The sequence below is a fragment of the Dermacentor albipictus genome, chromosome 10 (assembly GCF_038994185.2).
Source record: "Dermacentor albipictus isolate Rhodes 1998 colony chromosome 10, USDA_Dalb.pri_finalv2, whole genome shotgun sequence".
Classification (NCBI taxonomy): domain Eukaryota; kingdom Metazoa; phylum Arthropoda; class Arachnida; order Ixodida; family Ixodidae; genus Dermacentor; species Dermacentor albipictus.
In genome coordinates, this window is record NC_091830.1 from 942,788 (window position 1) to 963,433 (window position 20,646).

Genomic DNA, 20,646 nt, shown 5'->3' on the forward strand with positions numbered 1-20,646 from the left:
ATGTTTTACTTATGTGCAAAATGTGTGCCAATAATCTGATGCTATGCACCCTGCATGCTTAATCCTCGTTTGGGTTGACTGCAAGTGCACGCGTGACCTTGATAGGAATAAGTGGAATGCTTTCGCCACCAATCGGGTGTTCTGGCCAAAACCTGCTTCTGTTTTTTGGTTCTCAGTAGCATTTATTCCTATGCTTTGTATATATTCATCACTGGTATTTTTACCCGGAGTTTTCCCATGTTAGACAACACTAGTATAATGCACGCACGAAATTAAGATAAACGTCACGAGACAATCAGGTAATAAAATTCAAAATATAAAGAACTTCATTCACATATTTCAGGAAGCAAACTATATTGTGCAAATTTAAACTAGTTTTGCTTTTTTTCTTTCTCTTTGTGCTTTCACTGCACGGTCATTCTCGACACTTTTTTGAGCAAAGAAATGTATTCGACCAACTAAATAAAGATGAATCACTTTACCAGTGAATTCATTGCAGTGCTGGGAACAGCCAACTGTGTTGGTGCCATATTCAATGAGGCTATCAAGAACTTTCCCAGAAAAGATCACCAAATGCAGCTTGTTTGCTTGCTTGACTTAGTCAAGTGTTTGAAAGAAACTTGTCTAGAGCGCTATAATGTAAAGCTATTCCAAATTTTTCTATTCCAATTCTGCAATCAGCCCTGCGTGACTGGTCAAAATTTCTTTCAAACCACCCCCACTTTGACTGTCATGCGATGTCACGAAAACTGCGATATCTCCCCATCCGATATGACATGTACACACTGATTATGCATGATTGGACCGAATAGAAGAAAAATATTTATTTCTGATTCGATGCCGTTTGGCCATTAGCCCTCGGCTATTGGTCAAAAGTTTGGGCTGCACCTACTTCATCTGCCTGTCGCGCGACATCATCATCAGCAGCAGCAGCAGCAGCAGCAGCAGCAGCAGCAGCAGCAGCAGCAGCAGCAGCAGCAGCAGCAGCAGCCTGGTTACACCCACTGCAGGGCAAAGGCCTCTCCCATACTTCTCCAACTGCCCCGGTCATGTACTAAATGTGGCCATGTTGTCCCTGCAAACTTCTTAATCTCATCCACCCACCTAACTGTCTGCTGCCCTCTGCTACGCTTCCCTTCCCTTGGAATCAAGTCCATAACCCTTAATGACCATCGGTTATCTTCCCTCCTCATTACATGTCCTGCCCATGCCCATTTCTTTTTCTTGATTTCAACTAAGATGTCATTAACTCGCATTTGTTCCCTCACCCAATCTGCTCTTTTCTTATCCCTTAACGTTACACCTGTCATTCTTCTTTCCAAAGCTTGTTGCCTCATTATCAATTTTAGTAGAACCCTTTTCGTAAGCCTCCAGGTTTCTCCCCGTACGTGAGTACTGGTAAGACACAGCTGTTATATACTTTTCTCTTGAGGGATAATGGCAACCTGCTGTACATAATCTGCAGGTTGCGGATTATCACAGGGCGTCACTGCAGGGCGCGCGACGCCACAAAACCGCAAAAACTTACCACGTCAAAGTGACGTCTACCGTTAAAGATGCATTAATATGCAGAACAAAACTGGATTCCTTTCTGAATAGCTCCAGGCTGCCCCGTTCCGAAAGGAATAAAAGATGGCTGCCGCCAATGAAAGAAAGATTTTTAAGAAAGATTTTAATTTTTTTTCCAGATTATTATGTACATGTAATAACCACTTGTTGGAACTGTAGCTGGACGCTAGTGTAAGGTCCGAGAAAAAAATATAAAGGATACTTTAGCACAGCAGGAATAAAAAAAGAGCAACAGTAATACTACATACAAAGTTGTTGATTGTTAATTCACAAATCAACTAAAACTAAGTGAATACGTCAGAGTACCAAAGAACAGTGTAAGGGGCACAGTTCAAATACAGGAGAATACATATCTCAATGTAAGAATGTGTACTAGATGTCAATTTCATTTACGTATCCCACAAAAAATTGCAAACAATATCGATTAGTACTGAACTGGTTGATAAAGCATACAATTTTTGAAATTCAATAAGTACATAATGAGCAAGAACGAGAGCAATATGACATTTCATTGCATAACAAAACAACACAATCATGTCATACTAATTACATAGAATAAGTAGAAAATAGTCTAAAAATATAATTATTCTTGCTTTGTACAGATCTATCAAGAAATTCGTGATTTATTCTGTCTTTAACAAAGAAAGAAAATATTGTTTCAGGGCACTAGGGAAGTTCGAGAAATTAATGACTGCTACTGGGAGTCCGTTCCAGGTTTTAATGCCTGTGAACAATAGCATATGCTCTCTGTATATATTGCTACATGGTGCGATATTAAATCGCACAGGCACTGGCTACTCGCACCTCCTGAAGACCATGGGTTTATGTGCATACAATAAAACTTTTCGCACGGCCATGTAATGTTATCGAGCACTTTCGGCTTGCTTATGATCTTGCTCTGCCAACTCTTCTTTGCTGAGGATCTATTTCAGCGGCATTGTTAACCTTCCCTTGCATGCCGCCATGATTTTTCGACCAGCCACTTCTAGCTAAGTAAGGGAAAGCGGACTAATTGCAAATGCTGGTACCACCTCCTTCATGCAGTTATCGATTTTCAGTGCACTGGCTTGGCTCCATCGAATCCCTCTAAACTTGAGCATACTCCTCACCTCTTGTCAGCCAATTAGATAAGACAAGCTGCTCAGTGTAGGCAATGTTATTCATTCTTAAGGTAAACAAAAGTGACCTCCTATAAACGAGGAGAGTGTTTGATTGGTCTGTTCAGACAACCCTGCGGGTCACTGCCCGATGCTTGCATCGGCGGTTACGCAAATTTGACATTAGGAGATTGGAATACATATTGAAATAGTTTTACGTTATAGGGCCCCTGATGAGGAAACATACTGGTGCCAAAAAAACATGCACTCGCCAAAACCAAGAAAAATAAAGAACATGCTATTTCAGGCCCCGTTAGGGTTCTTTGATCCCAATGAGGATGTAAGCATGGGCACGCGGCTATTTATAAGTGAGGTGGTGCAATGTACGGGTATATATCTTGGGAAGATTACCCCACGTCCTATTTATCGTGCATCAAGTTGATTAGTATGATTCTAAAAGCAAACGGGCAGATAGGTGTTTCCTGGTTGCAATGATGGGTGCCGAGTCCCAGTCAATGCTGTGTCCGGTTAGTTCGTGATGTTCCGCCAGGGCATTCGTTGCTGTGTGGCCTTTGGCGACGTCATTCATGTGTTGTTTCAAGCGCTGTTTAGAATTTCCGCCTCTCGGCGACGCACGACACATCACAATCTTTGTATGGTATCTTGTAGATCACTCCCAGGTAGGTCATGTGGTTCAAAAGGTTTTTTGTGTGAGCGATTTGCACACCGTAGCCCTTAAAGATTCTTGCATGTTCTCATTGTGTAAGGTACAGCTGCATGCTCCACTGTTTCTTTCACAATTTCACGGTGAGACGAAATGTAGGCAAGAGCTGATTTGCACTCCTGCATTCTGAGCAGTTGTAGAGGGTAACCATTGTTTAACAGGTCCCTTTTCACAACCTGCAGCTCTTGCCTACATTTCGCAGGGCTGGAGCAGACGCAGAATGCCCAAGAAAAGAGTGCTGCTGCAACATATTGATTTTTCCCAATCAGGTGCATCAAGTCGAAGCTCAGGTACTTTCCCATGTGAGTTGGCTTTCTGTACACAGTAGTCATAAAGCTGCTTGAAGTGCTCTTTACGAGGACATCCAGGAAGGGAATGTGCCCACTGGTTTCCTCTTCAGCCGTGAACTGTATACTTGGCTTGAAGGAATTTAGGTGCTTGAGGAAATGTGTTGCGAGCTGGCGACGGTAATACAGAAGCAGTCATCCATGTATCTTAGAAAGAGGTTTGGTCGTGTCCCGAACGAAGACAAGGCGGCACTTTCCAGATCCTCTGGAGCAATGCTGGCACAAACGACAGACACAGAAACTCTCATCGCTGTGCTGAATACCTGCTTGTAATACTTTTTGTTAAGGACGAAGTATGTATTGTCAAGGCAAAATTTTGTAAGGCGGCAAATGTATTGGGTTTCGAATGGTGTGCGTTCAGGCAAAGAAGAGTCAGCCTCGAGAAGTTTCCTGGAGCACTTGACCGCATAGTCAACAGGCAAGCCTGTAAACATTGACTTTGCGTCAAAGGAGATTATGACTTTGTCGTCGTCGATGCAGGTGCTTCTTATTTGCTCAATGAAATGAGTGGAGTCTTTCACAAAAGTGGGCGCGAGTCCTACAAGTGGTCTGACAATATGGTGCTGGCAGCCAGACAGTTCGTACAGCGGCAAATGCGTGTAGTCCACAATTGGTCGTACCAGAACATTGGACTTCTGAATTTTCAGCAGTCCGTAGAGAGCAAGAGCCGATTCGTTGTGGCAGAGCAACCTCTAGTAAAGATTATTTCTTTCAGGTGGGACAAACTTGAAAACTTCAGTGAGCAGCTTCTGGAGCTCTGATCCCATCTAAAGTCACCTATATTCCTTCAATCCGAGTATACAGTTCGAGGTCGAAGAGGCAACCAATAGGTGCATTCCCTTCCTGGATTTCCTCTTGGAGAGGACTTCAAACGGCTATAAGAATAGTGTGTGAAGCAATAAAATGACAGACATCGACCAAAAAAAATGATAAAAATGAATAATTCTTTAAAACATTTCAGCTTTGTTCTGGAAGCCTTGTTCACAAGGGGGTGAAGGAAAGCTCATGGAAGCTTATGTATTCCTCAGCACATTACGTAAGCAGTGCGTGTACAACAGGGGGAGGGTTCCCTCACTTCGACTGAGCATGTGACGTGTTTTCTATATCTCAAATGACTCCATATACAGCCACGATTTCAAGTTTCTTCCTTGGCTGATAATTCTTAAGTTTTCCAAGTCAATCGTGTAGCCTGTTGCATCTGTGTACTCGGCCAGGGCATTTGAAACTGTTTGTTTCTTTTCGACATCGTTCTGATGCTGCCTCAGTCTCTGTCTAAAGTTGCCCGATTCATCAATGTATGCATAGTCACAATGTGCGCAGGATGTCTTGCAGACTACACCAGGAAACACCTCTCTCGGAAGCCTGTCCTTACCACCCATGAGTGCGTGCCTCAGCTTACACACTGGCATGTGTTTCACCTCAATGTCAAGAATTACTCATATTTTAGCTTTTTTTTTTTTTGGTCGGTGTCAGTCATATTACTGCTTAATGTTTCATCCCGACCAGACGGGCTTCTGTCGAACACTCGACTTCAGGAATAGTGTGTACAGAAAGCTAACTCACACGGGAAACTACCTGAGCTTCGACTCGATGCATCTAATTGGGCAAAAGTGAACCGTTGCAGCAGCACTCTTTTCCCGGGCATTCCACATCTGCTCCAGCCACACGAAACGCAGGCAAGAGCTGCATGTTGTGAAAAGAGACTTGTTAAACAATGGTTACCCTCTACAACTGCTCAGAAGAAAGGAGTGCGAACCAGCGAAGCCTCGCCATAAAATGGTGAAAGAAACAGCGAAGCGCGCGGCGGTATCTTACACAATCGGAACAAGTGAAGCCCTTGCAAGAATTTTTAAGCACTACGGTGTGCAAAGTGCCCACGTGTCTTCCCGAAATTTTGGCCAACAGCTGGTTCGTGCAAAAGACCCTTTAAAGCACACGGATTACCCGGGAGTGATGTACAAGATACCATGGAAGAAGTGTGACGTGTCGCACATCGCCGAGAGGTGGAAATTCTAAACAGCGCTTGAAACAACACATGAATGACGTCGCCAAAGGCCACACAGTAACAAATGCCCTGGCGGAACATCATGAACTAACCGAACACAGAATTGACTGGGACTCGGCACCCATCATCGCAACTGAGAAACACCTATCTGCCCGTTTGCTTTTAGAATCATACTAATCAACTCGCACACGACAAACAGGATGCAGGGTAATCTTCCCGAGATATACTCCTGTACGCTGCACCACCTCACCCATAAATAGCCGTGCGCCCATGCTTATACTGTATCTTCACTGTGATCAAGGGACCCGTACAAGGCCCGAAACGTCCTGTTCTTTATTTTTCTTTTATTCTTGGCGAGTGTGTTTTTTTTTGGCACCACTTGCTTGACTTACTGTCTTCTCAACGGTACTTATGCATGCAAATAATTTTTAATGCAAGGCAACTAGAAACATGAGCTTGATCATTGGGCAGATTGCAGATTGGCAAGCCACAGGTTCTATAAGCCTATAAACACTTTCTTTCTCAGTGACCGCTGCCTTTTAGATACAGAAGACATAACTCGGCAAGTTTGGGAATTGCATCGGAATGGCACCACTTCTCAGTGCCTATGCACCCCATTCAATCTCTACAACCTCGTCAATGATAACATGGTCGTATGTTTTCATTATGTCTGACAACTGGAAGTGAATGTCACACACTTTGCATGTCTTGCCGAGCAACTTGTCGTTCCGGGAATAGCTCTCGCCCACCTTTCAAGAAGCTTGGGGTCCGATGGCGGCGAAAAAAAGTGCCGCTTGTCTGGGTTGCTTCTGTACCTGCTCGTACCGCCAGGCGCAAAACACATCGGCATATCGGCTGAATATCAACGAACTTTGCATGTGAAACTCAAAACATGCCGAGGAAATAAGCACTTCGTGTCAGAGAGCTGCTGGCCGTAGCAGTCAGCCGTGAAAGCCGAAGACTTCGTTGCCTGTTCGTTGTAACATACAAATATATCAGCAGTCACTCACTGAAGGAAATATTGACCCCTAAAAGAAGTCACGAAGCGCAAACACAGTTCACAAATACAAAAGGTGAGGAAAACCATGGTGCGACCAAGAAAATGTGGCCACTGCCAATGCAAAGAGACTCCAAGGATGCTCACACGCACCGGCAGCACCGCCCAAACGTCGACCGCAGCGCCCTCACACTCCCTAGCAGTAAGTCGCATGCAACTCCTGCGGCAGAGTTCCTAAACTGAAGTATATCTATAAACATTGTTTCAAATCAGTTTCTTTTTCGTATTTTGACTGTGTTGGCCCAGTAAAACGTAACGAAACTTGCGTATATTCAGTCCTGGGCTCTTCTAGAACAATTTAGTCTGAATGAGCTAGGCCAGAGAAGGTGCCATCAAAATCCACGACGTCACAGCAAGCTGGTGCGTGAAATTCAAGGCGATTGTGCTGCCTGTTGTCCTTCCTTTTTGTGCCTTTTCTGGCTTGCCAAGGGCCTTCTTGTGGTAGGAGTGGTGTTTTTGGTATTGTAGATGGGCAATTTACTAATACAGGTGAAATTGTTTTTCGCTACAGCATCCCTTTAACAAAAATGATTGCGTGCATGTGTCCACACATTGCCATGTTTGCAAGCACTGACATTTGTTCACCAAAAGTTCTATTCTGCTTAAACATTAAATTAAATTATGGTGTTTTACGTGCCGAAACCACTTTGTGATTATGAGGCACGCCGTAGTGGAGGACTCCAGAAATTTCGATTACCTGGGGTTCTTCAATGTGCACCTAAATCTAAGCACAGGGGTGTTTTCGCATCTCGCCCCCATCGAAATGTGGTCACCGTGGCTGCATTTGGAGCTGCTCTCAGTGAACATAAAGGTGCTCACTGCATTAGCCAGCCTTCCATTACACTATCACCTATCAAAGAAGGAACTGCCATACATTGATAGCCTGTTTTAGGAATAGTACTGAGAGACACGTGCATTTTTTTATGCATCTTGATTTGATTTTGCGCGTGTACATATATTGCATTGCTTTGTATGAATAAAAATTGTGAATCAGCGCTTGCTCCGTGGTCTTCGTCTACCCCAATAGAAGCTGGAGGGTATGCCTGCAGATATGACAAGGTACTTTAGCAGCCCACTTGGGCAAGTGGAAAAGACTCACCTCGCAGGCCAATGTCCAGGGCATAGTGAATGTGCTCAATGCAAAGGCCATTTAGCAGGATGTCAAAGATCTGTGCCACACTTTTTGGCAGCTCTGTGGGCTTGGACAACTGCAGAGATGTGCATAGAACTGAATTACTCACTCTTATCAACAAAAAGTTGACAGTTCCACATAAACTGTGCAGAACATGAAAATGTGATTTTAAAGCGTTATTTTTAACTGATAAAAAAGAAAAAAACAGATGAAAGAACAGTGACAAGAGCAGTAACACAGCATTTTGGGCATGTTGGTATGACATGATGAGGCTTATAGCACACAAAAGGATGAGGACACAGAAGGATGTGGTATACACGCACTGTAGATAGCGAGTTTCAAAAGACCGTTCAACCACTATAATTTTGTCTCTGGCGATAAATGTTTACATTCTGTTTCAGAAGAGAAATTATTGTTGTACGTTCCAGATGGGTCCACTCTGCGTATTATTAGACCTTGCCGTTGAGTGCGGGAGCTGCACTATGTTGAGGAGGATTTTTATAACTGAAGGTTTATTTACATTATTTACTGTAATAACACAAAGTAATGAACAGTCAAAGTCATCGACGGCCAGCAGCAAATCGGACGCTGCAGCCCATGGCAAGAAGAACGAAAGACCTCTTTTCCCTGTCTCTCCCCTTCGGTCTCTCGGGGTGACGTCATTTTTGGCCAATCATCGAGCCAGCTCAGCTGTCATTATTCTCCTCCAATGGTAGGCGCCCGTGCAAGTGCCATCACATTCGGCCAATAGGGACGCTCTAAGGGCTCCATTATCAGAGAGTTGACTTTTTTCCGGCGTCACCTCCTCGCCTGGAAGCGGTCAGCTGGAGGAGATGGGTTGTTCTTGAACAACCTTCCAGAGCCGCAAAAACAGCTTTGCTCGGGACCAAGATCAACTACCTGGAACCGTGCCAGCCTCCTGTTGCACTTTTGGGAAGGGTCAAGCAGGGGGAGGGGAGACAATAGCTTGACGTGCGGTGCATGAGGTGGGGGTAGTCAACCTGTCCGACAGGTCTGGTAACGTGGTAGACGTGCCCCGGTGCACCATAATTGGAATGCAACGCCGATCGGATGTGGTCTGGGAACTTGAGTGATGCCAGGAAAAGGGTCCGTATCCAACAGTATGCTCTGCCCAGCCACGTGTGCACCTCTGCTGTAAACCTGTATATTGACTTCTGCAGTACATGTTTTTTTCCTCTGCTTCTGCAGCAGGCCTGTCCCAGAGGGTTCTTGCCAACAGGAGCAGAGCGACCCGACACCCAAAATGAGGGAGGGACGTAAGTTAGACATAACGTTATGTCACATGCTACATGATGTCAACATATTGGTTTCCGCCGGTGAGAAGAACTCATAATTTCAGCCACCAATTCTAGATTAGTTAGTGCCTGCAGAGCTGTAAAACTTCTTGATCAAGTGAATGCGCTCCTGTACTACAATGTAACACCCTTGTCAGATGGGAAAAATTTAGTGTCACTTTGAGAGAAAGCATCTCCCCGTTAGTGTCATTCACAGGCTTTCACATAAAGGTGTTTAGAGCCACAAGTTGTAGAACACAGTTGCTTACGAGTGCGATCGTCGAACTCACTTTCCTGCATCAAAGTGCACAGCCTTGACCACAGTTCATTCAAATACAGGGTGTTTCTACGAAGACTAAGTAATATTTATAAATAGCCATTTTGAAATAGAAGGACAGTTTCTTCAGAGACATGCCATCAGCAGTGTGGACCACAGGGTGTTATGTGGTGATTACTCACTAATTAAAAAAAATAATCTTTTTCAACCTTTAGCTGCAGCGGGCTCATCGTAATTGGGAAATTGAAGCGAACTCTCCATACAAGCTATATTAACTTCTAGATCTGGAAAAATATGATTACCCGCAAAACTGTGGCGCAATGAATTTCGGGTATCAGAGCGCACGGTACTGAAAATGGGGGACTGCAGCGAGCGCATGGCCGCGCACCTTGAAGCGGCGTTCTTCTCACAACACCCAGTTACAGACCTCCAGCGTGCTCTGGCTCCATGAGCATGGAGCCACAGCATGCTGGCTGTCTGCTGCTGGGTAATGCAAGCAGACCTGGCGCAGCTTTGTGCTCAGTGTAGCCTACCAGTTACCATTTTGCGAGCTCCGACAGCCGAAATTCATCATGCCACAGTTCTGCAGGTAATTGCATTTTTCCAGTAGGCGAGCTTCACTGCCTACAGCAACACCATTTTCCTTTGCCTTGACTACCGTCCACAAGCGGCATTCCTTACCCGCATTCTCTCATGCCAGAGCTGAGGGACCATGTTTTCTCCTGTTCCTTTTTTGTTGTGCAATGCACTTTCAGTGGTGGAATGGCATGTTCCACATCAGATGAGTTAGCGAAGTTGCATGCCATAACCAGTGACATCACAGGCATTATAGGTAATGTGTCTTACATAGAGACACTTATGCGTGTGACCTTGACTTTCTGGCCTGAAGCGGGACTCTTTCGAGAGGAAGGGCACATAAACTTTTCTTGCACTTCTTTCTTGCACAAGTGCACTTGTCCTAACAAGTGTGCTGCTTCTAACAAGTGCACTTCTAACAAGTGCACTTCTAACAAGTGTGCTACTAACAAGTGCGCTTCTCCTCTCACTGTCAAAAACTTAGAGCCTGTGATCCTGAAACAACAGTGTTTTAGCAGATGCTGTTAAACAAGACACTGAATCTGAAGGGCAGTAATGCCAAGGACGGAAAATGAGCAGTGCGTGTCTCAGTTTTGCTTGCTGCAAATAAGGAGGTTTGCGTAAACTGCAGCCGTTCATTATCAACAAAATCAGATTGCTCGCTGCTTCAAAAATGGGAGAAGCCTCCCGGTTCAATTTGTGCGTTCCACAAGAGAGCATGGATAACATTAAACCTTTTCATTGAGTGGTTCCGGACATGGTATGCCGGTTAGAGATGTCTGCGCCACCAGGCTTGTGTTCTTGTGAACAAGGGCTTTCCACAAACAGCAGTTTACGTTTCAATGTACACCCAAATTGAATTTAACTCCAACATTTACATTACAGTTTGGATTTAACAAAACCACCACACGCCACATCCACACTTCACTGAAAGACCACTGAAGTAATGGGGTGCCAGACTCATCACTGCAATTTGCAGGCCTACAGTCTGTGCCAAATGTGTTACATTTGTGCTTGGACTCGGATGTTCTGCAAGCTGATAGCATTTCGAATTTATCAGTGTCTGTGCACTTTCAGCAGTCAGGCAGGAGGGGAAGGGCTGAGAACGAAGGGAATGCACGGTGTCGGAGCACCGAGTGGCATGCAATAAGAGACAGATGGACTTAGGGCAGATGAGAAGCGAAGATGGCTGCTTCCAGTCGGTTCTGGAACAGAAACCTGAAACAACAGTCTGCCTTGTTCACTTGTTGCTTACGGATGAGTATGACCATCGGCCGTTTAAATGACATTGTAATGAACGCACAGCCACGCATGTTTGTACAAGTGCACTAATGTCAGCATAGTGCATTTCCTTTTCACAGGCTTGTTTGTTGCTGTGCTATGTCCATTTCTAGCTTATCCTAAATAAAAATGTGCAACAAACGCTTTGGCGTATGAAGTGCACCGCGTTCTAGCATTCAGGCAAATCCTTAGCATTTTAGTCTACAGTGGGAGCGACTTGCGACATTTGTGTGCAAAATACGTAAACTTTTGTGTGTTCGAAACAGCCTTGGAGAGGTGAACCGGCAGATTCCTGTTTTTCCAGATCTCTGAAAAATGCCAAAAGACGTGTGGAGGTTTCAGATAAGCTTCACATATGCACATATTATAGTTCGTATTATTGATATATTGAACTATCTCACAATCTCCTTTGCGTTCGCTATATCTCGGAGTGACTTACAATGAAGCTCATTATGTTCATATAGCCAGGTGAAACTTCCAGTGCACTGTCCTACCAATTGCAAAGCAATGCTTGATACTGCATGACAGCAAGGACCATTTGGGTATTACTGTCTCTGGTTATTTTTTGGCCTGCACAGACAACATGCACAAACCCTATATACAGAAACAGGCCTCAGCTCAAATCACTTTGCGAAAAATGTTGCCCCTTTTCAAATAGCACTGTGCTTAATAATGCTCCTAACACATGTTCAGAGCATCTGCGTAAAAAATTTGAGCTCAGAAATTACCAAGGAGAACTGCTAACATGCAGTCGCAGCCAAGGGTTGACAATGTCTTCCACTTTATGGAGTAGAGATGGAGTGTCAAGTGGAGGATCATTAAGAAATAGGGGGATAAATCCTCTTATAATCAATTTGAATCCCAAAGGTATATTAATATGTGCTAGTATATGCCTGCCAAACCTAGTGAAATGGGCATTATCTTCATTATAAAATTAAATTCTGGGGTTTTGCATACCAAAACCATAAAATTATTATAAGGTATAGTGGAGGACTCTGGATTAATTCTGCCAATCTGAAGTTCTTTAACGTGTACTTAAATTTATGCATGCAAGCATTTTTGCATTTAAAACCCATAAAAATGCAGCCACTGTGACAGAGATTGAGCCCGTGCCCTTTAGCTCAGCAGCAGAAGTGTTCCCTCTATGACACAAATAATTACAAGTAAGTCGTTCATGCATGGCCCCACGAAGGTTCAGCCAAGGAAGTGAAAAAACAAGTGAGGAGCGTTTTTTCATTGTGGCCAAATCCATAAGAAGTGGAGAAATATGCGACTGTTTCACAGTGAAGCTGCTGGTTGTCAATAGAAATAATCTTTTCTGGACTCATTGGCAGCAACGAAGTAAGAAACTAGGACTTATACAACAAATCTACCTAACACAGTTCAAGTACAATTCGACACCAAATTTTGGATTTGGCTCTAATAGCCGAGTCACAATGAATTTTCCCACTTTGAATGCAAATCTTTATTTGAGAAACTTTCAGGCTCTAGAAGTTTTGCTCTCATTTTGCCTTTGTCGTGTCTGTGCTTGAGAAGTTGTACAACAGCACTATGGCCAACTGCAAGCACAGCACAAAACATGTCACGACAACAGTCACCTCTAGTTCTTTAGACCTCTTGTTCTCTATGGATATCTTGTAGCACACTGCTAAGCTTCGAAGAGACATTTGGTTTTTGCTGGGCCACCGGTGCTTCATTTCACATGCGTCCCAAACCATTATAATGAAGTCTGATGCTCTGCTAAACTATTCAGTCCATTAAACTTTGCTTTGAAGCTTTTCACTGACTCCTCTGATACAATATTTTCTGTGTGATTACACTTCAGCAGAGATACAGCTTTTATAGTTCTTGGCAGACGTACACTCACCCACAGAATATGGCAGGACATGCGAGTGCGTAGCCATACATTATGGAGCGCCAGCACCGCCACACATTGAAGCAAACCTGTGCTTGCACAGTGATGGCTAGATGTATGACTTCACATTGTCTGCTATGCTATGCCATTACAAAGAGGTGAAGCAAGGTTTGCTTTAGATAGCATATTGCTTTTGCAGTAAGCCAGCTTTGCGTTTGTGTGCTGGATGCACAAAGGTGGCAGTTTCACCACATCGAGCCCAGTACACTGTCTCACCAACCCCATCGACAAGCTCAAACAATGCAACAGGTGATATGAAGCCACACTTCAAGCCAACAATGCACCTGTGCAAGCTTACTTTGAAGCACAGCCTCATGCTTGTGTACTCTGCAATATTTTTTGTGTACGTGTGAAGGACCCTGTCTGGGTGCCATCCTGTCAAAAACTTCTTCATAGCCGTTAAAACCCATAGCCAAGGGTCGTTTCGCCAGCAAAAACAAACAAAACTAGACGATGTGCTCATGTGAGAAATCCTCGGCTGCTCTCATAGCAGGCCCCGTACCGGTATGGACATGTGGTGCAGTAGGAGTGCTGCAACTGGATATGTAACTATCTTTTATATTGATTGGCCCAGACGAAGAACATTTTTCGTTGAAAATGAGTTTTTTTGTAATAAGTATTGCAGCTTAAATTGGCTCATTTTAATATCTGAGTGTCCAAACTAGAGTATGAAGGTGCAGTGTCAAGTACAAGCAATTCTTACTTAGTTTTGATTTGGGATTTCGCTCACTTTGAACAAATACTCCTCAAATTTCAAGGAATCTCCGGGGGGGACAGAATTGTTAGGCATTTCACCTGGTGCATAAAGATACAAAATCACTGGGAGAAGAAAAACAAGCACACCAGCTGGCAGCGATGAAAGGCAAGCTTGCTCTCCTGCAAGAGATTAATGGCCACTTCTTCAGAGAGAAATGTCTCGCCACCGAAGTTTTCCACTGTTGGTGCAATGTTGATGTTGGAGCGGGCACCAAGCTTTGCTTGAAGGTCACGACGGAGGTCATGAATTCTACAGACAAGGCAAACATAAGAAATAATAATGTTAGGTAATAACAATAACACAGGCAACTGATGGTCGCAAATGTAGTAGCCAGATTAGCACCCACACACAAAGCATTTCATTTTGCTTCCTACATAGATTAGCTTACTCTTCGCTGTCACCATCCCAAGCCAAATATGCCACTCCTGCTCTGCTCAGACAGTGCAATATTATGGCCTGTATCTCTGCTAGTAGAGCTGTAGTGAGTAAATCTGGTGGCACAAGACTTTTTCACTTTTGGAAATAGACTGCCCAAGTCTTTTCTTGGCCACTGCATAGTACACATTTGGCACTAACAGCAAGGGAGAAAAAAAAGAAGAGTGCCTTGGAATGCCACGAAGAAGAGAGAAGGCGAGCGGAGGCAGAGGGCATGATGGAACACTAGGCACATTCTAGCACTGAGAATTAAGTTGGCCGCACTAAATGTACTGCAAGATAGTAGTGTTGGCGCTCCTGTCCCTCCTACTCAACGGTACAGGCTATAAAGGTGTGCTAAGTCTTGCATGCATGGTATACATGCATGAGCATGCTACAAGGTGCTATACACACATATGTGTACACACGAAAAACTAATTTAGAATTAGACACAACAGTGTTTTTATAGATTGGTAAAATGTAAATGAGTTAACCAGTGAAAAGTAGCAGAACCAGCGACTTCTTCAGGAGAGCACGTTGTTGGGCGAGTCGGTCGTACATACTTAAAGAAGGGAACTGCGCTAAAAAAGACACGGACGAGTAAGGACATGGACGGGCGCAAACTCGCGACTGATTTTATTCAGAAAGAACACAAATATATATACCTAGATTCTTATTGCCTAATCATTGCCTAAGCGCACATGCCAAGAACGTTTTCTCTTTCTTATACAAATTGATACTGGAATCGCTTACGCAATCATCACCTGACATATCAATGTAAAAAGCTTCTGCGAGTTCACGTGCTACCTGGTTACGACTGCGCCTTAAGATTTTGGTTCTAGCCAGCAAAGGCTGGCATGCTTTATCAGGCGTAGCCAAAGGGCATGCGCCGCAATGTAAGGGCAAATTTGACCCCTTTTCGTTAACCATAGAAAGCTTGTGTTCCCTTAGTCGTTCATTTATACAACGGCCCGTCTGGCCAATGTAAACTTTTCCACATGTCAGGGGAATTTCATACACAACCCCGACCGAACACCTGGCAAACTGGGTGGCGTGACGTTTGGTGCAGTCTCGCACGCATTCCTCGCCGGAGACAATTCGGGGGCACAAAGAGGCCAACTTGCGCGGGGCAGAAAATACCACCGGCACACCGTAGCGATTGGCGACATTCTTTAGGTTGTGGGAAACCCTATGAATATAGGGGAGAACCGCCGGTCTGGTCTTCGGTTGACTGCCACCATCTTGAGGTGTTCTGGGTTTCAAGTTTTGCAGAAGCTTCTCTGCCACAGCAGCCACGACGGAAACGGGAAAACCAGCCTTCTGCAACCTGCCAATCTGATTGTTGAGGCTGTCATTTACCAGGTGAACACATGATTTCTGCAGGGCTTCCTTCAGGCACAGCATAACAATGGCGCGTTTTACCGTCTTAGAATGAGCGGACTCAAAAGGCAACAGGTCTTTCTGGGCTCGTGGTGAGTACATCCAACACGTGTGATCTGGTGTTAAAGTGATGTTAATATCTAAAAACTGCAATCTATCTTGTTCAGGTAATTCGTGGGTGAAGGTTAGACCCCTCCCGTGTCGTTTAAAGACAGATAAGGTCTCTTGCACGGTAACCGTGTGCGTCAAACCGGGTTGCTTCTTAAAAATCACCAAATAATCGTCCACATATCTAAAAACTCTCAGAACCATCTTGTCGTCCAAATAACACACCAGATCACGATCAATGCTGGCCAGGAAAATGTTAGCCAGTACCGGTGCCACACAAGACCCGATGCAAATGCCCTGACGTTGAACATGAAAATGGTTGTCAAAAGTTACAAAAGTGGACTGAAGATAAAATTCTAGTAGCTTCATGAAATTGTCCACGGTTAGGCTGCTAGTATTCTGAAAATCTACTACACCATTTTCGTCGATGCAAGACCTAACTGCACAAAATAGGTCATCATGCGGTATAGAAAAGAACAGGTTTTCTATGTCAAAAGAGACAGCGTAACCTAAAGATGAGGAACCCTGTAGGAAAGAAACCACATCACCTGAATTCTTCACAACAAAAGGGTCTTGTATAATTAAATTCCTTAAACACTTCTGGAGAAAAGAGCTAATCTCTCGTTGCCACGTATCCCTTTCACTCACAATACACCGGAACGGCTTGTCATCTTTGTGCGTCTTCACGGTGAAAAACAGTTCTAGGCTATTGCGCTTACAGTTGTTAACAGCTATTGAAAGTCTATCTAAAGCCAAGTCCTTGCACAGTTCTATGGCTTGAGCCTTTACCTTTGAAGTCTTCACGTTTTTGGTGACAAAGTTCCTTCCGACGGCCTCAACGGCTTTGTCATTAAACACCCCCTTTGGTAGCACGGCAAATCCTCCCTCCTTGTCCGCCTGTAGAAGCATCAGCTGATGTTCTTTGAAGAAAGAGACGACTTCTTCGGCGTCCCTTTTCACAGTTGACTGTCTTAGGCACGCAGACACTCGAGGCTTGGTGGCCGTACGCAGCAGGCACACGACCCCATCAAGAAGACACCTTTCACGGTCCTCTTCACCAGTTTTGCGCGCCACTTGTCGATTCAACGACAGCAACTCGTGCGCTGGCACATTAGGCTCCATGCTGAACTTAGGTCCTTTCTTTAGCACATCGGCTATCTTGGGTGGCAGTACTGTGTCGGCCAGCAGAGAAATCACACAACCAAGACTTTTTTCTCTAGGCCTGCCTTTTGGAAGCCGCAGCAAATATTAACAATTATATTAATATTAAATATTAATATTAATATTAAATTAAATATTAAATATTAATATTAATTATTAAATTAATATTTATATATATATATATATATATATATATATATATATATATATATATATATATATATATATATATATATATATATAATAATAATATATAATATATATTACATAATATATATTAATATTAATTATTAAATTAAATATTAAATATTAAATATTAATAGATATTAACATCACTTTAACACCAGATCACACGTGTTGGATGTACTCACCACGAGCCCAGAAAGACCTGTTGCCTTTTGAGTCCGCTCATTCTAAGACGGTAAAACGCGCCATTGTTATGCTGTGCCTGAAGGAAGCCCTGCAGAAATCATGTGTTCACCTGGTAAATGACAGCCTCAACAATCAGATTGGCAGGTTGCAGAAGGCTGGTTTTCCCGTTTCCGTCGTGGCTGCTGTGGCAGAGAAGCTTCTGCAAAACTTGAAACCCAGAACACCTCAAGATGGTGGCGGTCAACCGAAGACCAGACCGGCGGTTCTCCCCTATATTCATAGGGTTTCCCACAACCTAAAGAATGTCGCCAATCGCTACGGTGTGCCGGTGGTATTTTCTGCCCCGCGCAAGTTGGCCTCTTTGTGCCCCCGAATTGTCTCCGGCGAGGAATGCGTGCGAGACTGCACCAAACGTCACGCCACCCAGTTTGCCAGGTGTTCGGTCGGGGTTGTGTATGAAATTCCCCTGACATGTGGAAAAGTTTACATTGGCCAGACGGGCCGTTGTATAAATGAACGACTAAGGGAACACAAGCTTTCTATGGTTAACGAAAAGGGGTCAAATTTGCCCTTACATTGCGGCGCATGCCCTTCGGCTACGCCTGATAAAGCATGCCAGCCTTTGCTGGCTAGAACCAAAATCTTAAGGCGCAGTCGTAACCAGGTAGCACGTGAACTCGCAGAAGCTTTTTACATTGATATGTCAGGTGATGATTGCGTAAGCGATTCCAGTATCAATTTGTATAAGAAAGAGAAAACGTTCTTGGCATGTGCGCTTAGGCAATGATTAGGCAATAAGAATCTAGGTATATATATTTGTGTTCTTTCTGAATAAAATCAGTCGCGAGTTTGTGCCCGTCCATGTCCTTACTCGTCCGTGTCTTTTTTAGCGCAGTTCCCTTCTTTAAGTACCAGCGACTTCTCCTGGTCTGTTCCAACAGTGAGCCTTAAAGGGACACCAAAGGCAAACAAGAGAAGGGAAAGCGCAGTCGAGGATGGCTGAAGACTAGGTGGGGTGATGAAATTAATAAATTTGCACGTGCTAGTTGGAATCAGTTGGTGCCCGACAGGGGTAATTGGAGATCATAGGGAGGGGCCTTCATCTTTGCAGTGGGCATAACATAGGCTGCTGCTGCTGATGATGATGATGAAAGGCAAACATTAAGTCAAAGTAAAGTGATAGATCAATTTTCGAGGACACTTAAGGCATCAATATTATAGCGAACAACGTTCTGGTAATCGAGAAATTGAGGTAAATGCAGCACATTATTTGAGACTCACCAGGGACATTCAAGTACTAGCCCGATAACAAAGGCACTCATTTTATTTCTGTCGCTAGTACTCAGCTTCTCATAGTAAAAAGCTAATTGCATTGCATTATAAGACGAAAGAAAATGCTACTTGTCCAGTTCTATTTGATGCTTAGAAAAAAGAACTCATTGAGGTTACCCTTGACAACGACCTGGGCGGTCGAAAGGCTTTGTTTCTGCTCAATTCTGCCCCACCTGCACCTTCGCGTTTCAGTAGTTTCATTATCATGTGGTGCAGCACTGGTTTTGCTGGCTCCCGAAACTCCCACAAAATGCAAGTAGCAGAGATTTCCCCGTCTATGTGATGTGGCAGGAATCCAACACTCTGTCCTGGCTCCATTTCTCCATGGCCATGCATTTGCATTTAAAAAAAAAAAAAACGGTAGTGCCGCCTGTCAGGCGCCATTTTACTCACAGACGGCTGTAAAGGGCAGAAATAGCGTACGCAATGGGTGATTTCAATTGTGCTGAAGGTATCAGCACTCTTCAAAGATGATTTTTTCTTAAACAAAATGTTTTCTTGGCCCACAACAAGCACTGTGAGGTTTCTGAAATGGTGTTTTAACAGTCCATGTTGACTTAGTATTTGCTTTAAGTGTCCACTGACAACCAATTTTCATGCATTCCCATTTCCTTGCCACGATAGAAACCCTACTATCTGAAGTATCTAACCAGCAACAGTTCATCCAGCAGCCTGTCTCCCCACTCTGAGAATTGGCCCTTTAAGCGAAGGTCTCTGCCTAGGCATCCTTCTTTCATTTGGTGCCACAGCCTTAGGCGGCGATTCAGTATCAGCTCCACCTCATTAGGAATAACTTCTCCGATGTGTGAGACAGGCAGCTGAGACCGTGAGTTGTTTGGTGTACCGTCTTGAACACGCTACAAGTGAATTCCCAGTAAGCGCTGAAGATGTTTATTTCTGCTCATTTTCTTATTTTTTTCCACATTACATTTAAGTATTGTTCAAGTTAACCGAAAATGTATCATATATCTAGCCGCATTCATGGCTGCATGTGTACGGGTGACTCTGAAACCACAATGTTGGAAGCATTGAGCAATACTATGTCGTGTCACCTGTGCACGTGTGATTCCGGAACTACGAGACCCGAACCGTTTGGAAATCGTTCTATATTGAGTTAGCCATTGCGATCAGGAAAACACTTCTATCGCGGACAAATCAAAGAAGGTTTTAGGGATGTAACATTTACGGAATAAGCTACAATAACTTCCGAAGTTTGTTGCTTATTGTGCCTATTGAGACGCCCCTTTCGGCTATCAAAGCGAGCGCATCGTGCACGCTATTATTATTCGAAACACGAATAGAAGTATAGGCTCTGTACCCAAGAAAAAAAAAAAAAATTGTAGTGTGAAAGGAAAATAAAATATGATGAGAAAGTTTACAGCACACCGATAAATATAGATAACCTGCAATGTTAGCAAATAAACATTTTTGTGACTTTATAGTTATAGCATTTGAAACGAAATGAAGCCTGTACATTTATTTAGAAATGGATACTGTTTTCAGGTGCTTAACGACACATTTTGCTGCAAAGTGTTGCTTCTTGTCATCATTGTGCAAGTATCAGTGCCAATTTATTTAAAGCTATAATTCCTTATTTAGGGATAAAATTGTGCTTGTTTCTATTATTGCGAGTCCCAATCTAACCATCAGCATGGTAATCTCAAGACACATTCCATACAGTTGTCGGCCTCTTGAAAAGGCCCCTCATCAGGTCTGGCCATTTTGAACTGACAAGCGCAGATCATACATTGAGCGTTAATTATCGTGTCTGCAAAGTATTACATTGCTACGCGCCGCGGAAAGACCTGAAATTTCAAACCGAATGCCGTTTTTCCTTCTCCTCGCGG

At 43.8% G+C, this 20,646-nt stretch overlaps 1 protein-coding gene across 1 annotated transcript in view; it reads right to left on the reverse strand.

The window, feature by feature from the left end:
- Nucleotides 1-20,646, reverse strand: part of Sec10 (Exocyst complex component Sec10) — a 196,718-nt gene that overhangs the window by 92,252 nt on the left and 83,820 nt on the right. Inside the window, exons 10-11 of the mRNA XM_070527533.1 lie at nt 14,119-14,281; nt 7,899-8,007 (exon numbers count right to left, since the gene is read on the reverse strand). Of these exons, the coding sequence (XP_070383634.1) occupies nt 7,899-8,007; nt 14,119-14,281 (272 nt within the window). The remainder of the gene's footprint in view (nt 1-7,898; nt 8,008-14,118; nt 14,282-20,646) is intronic.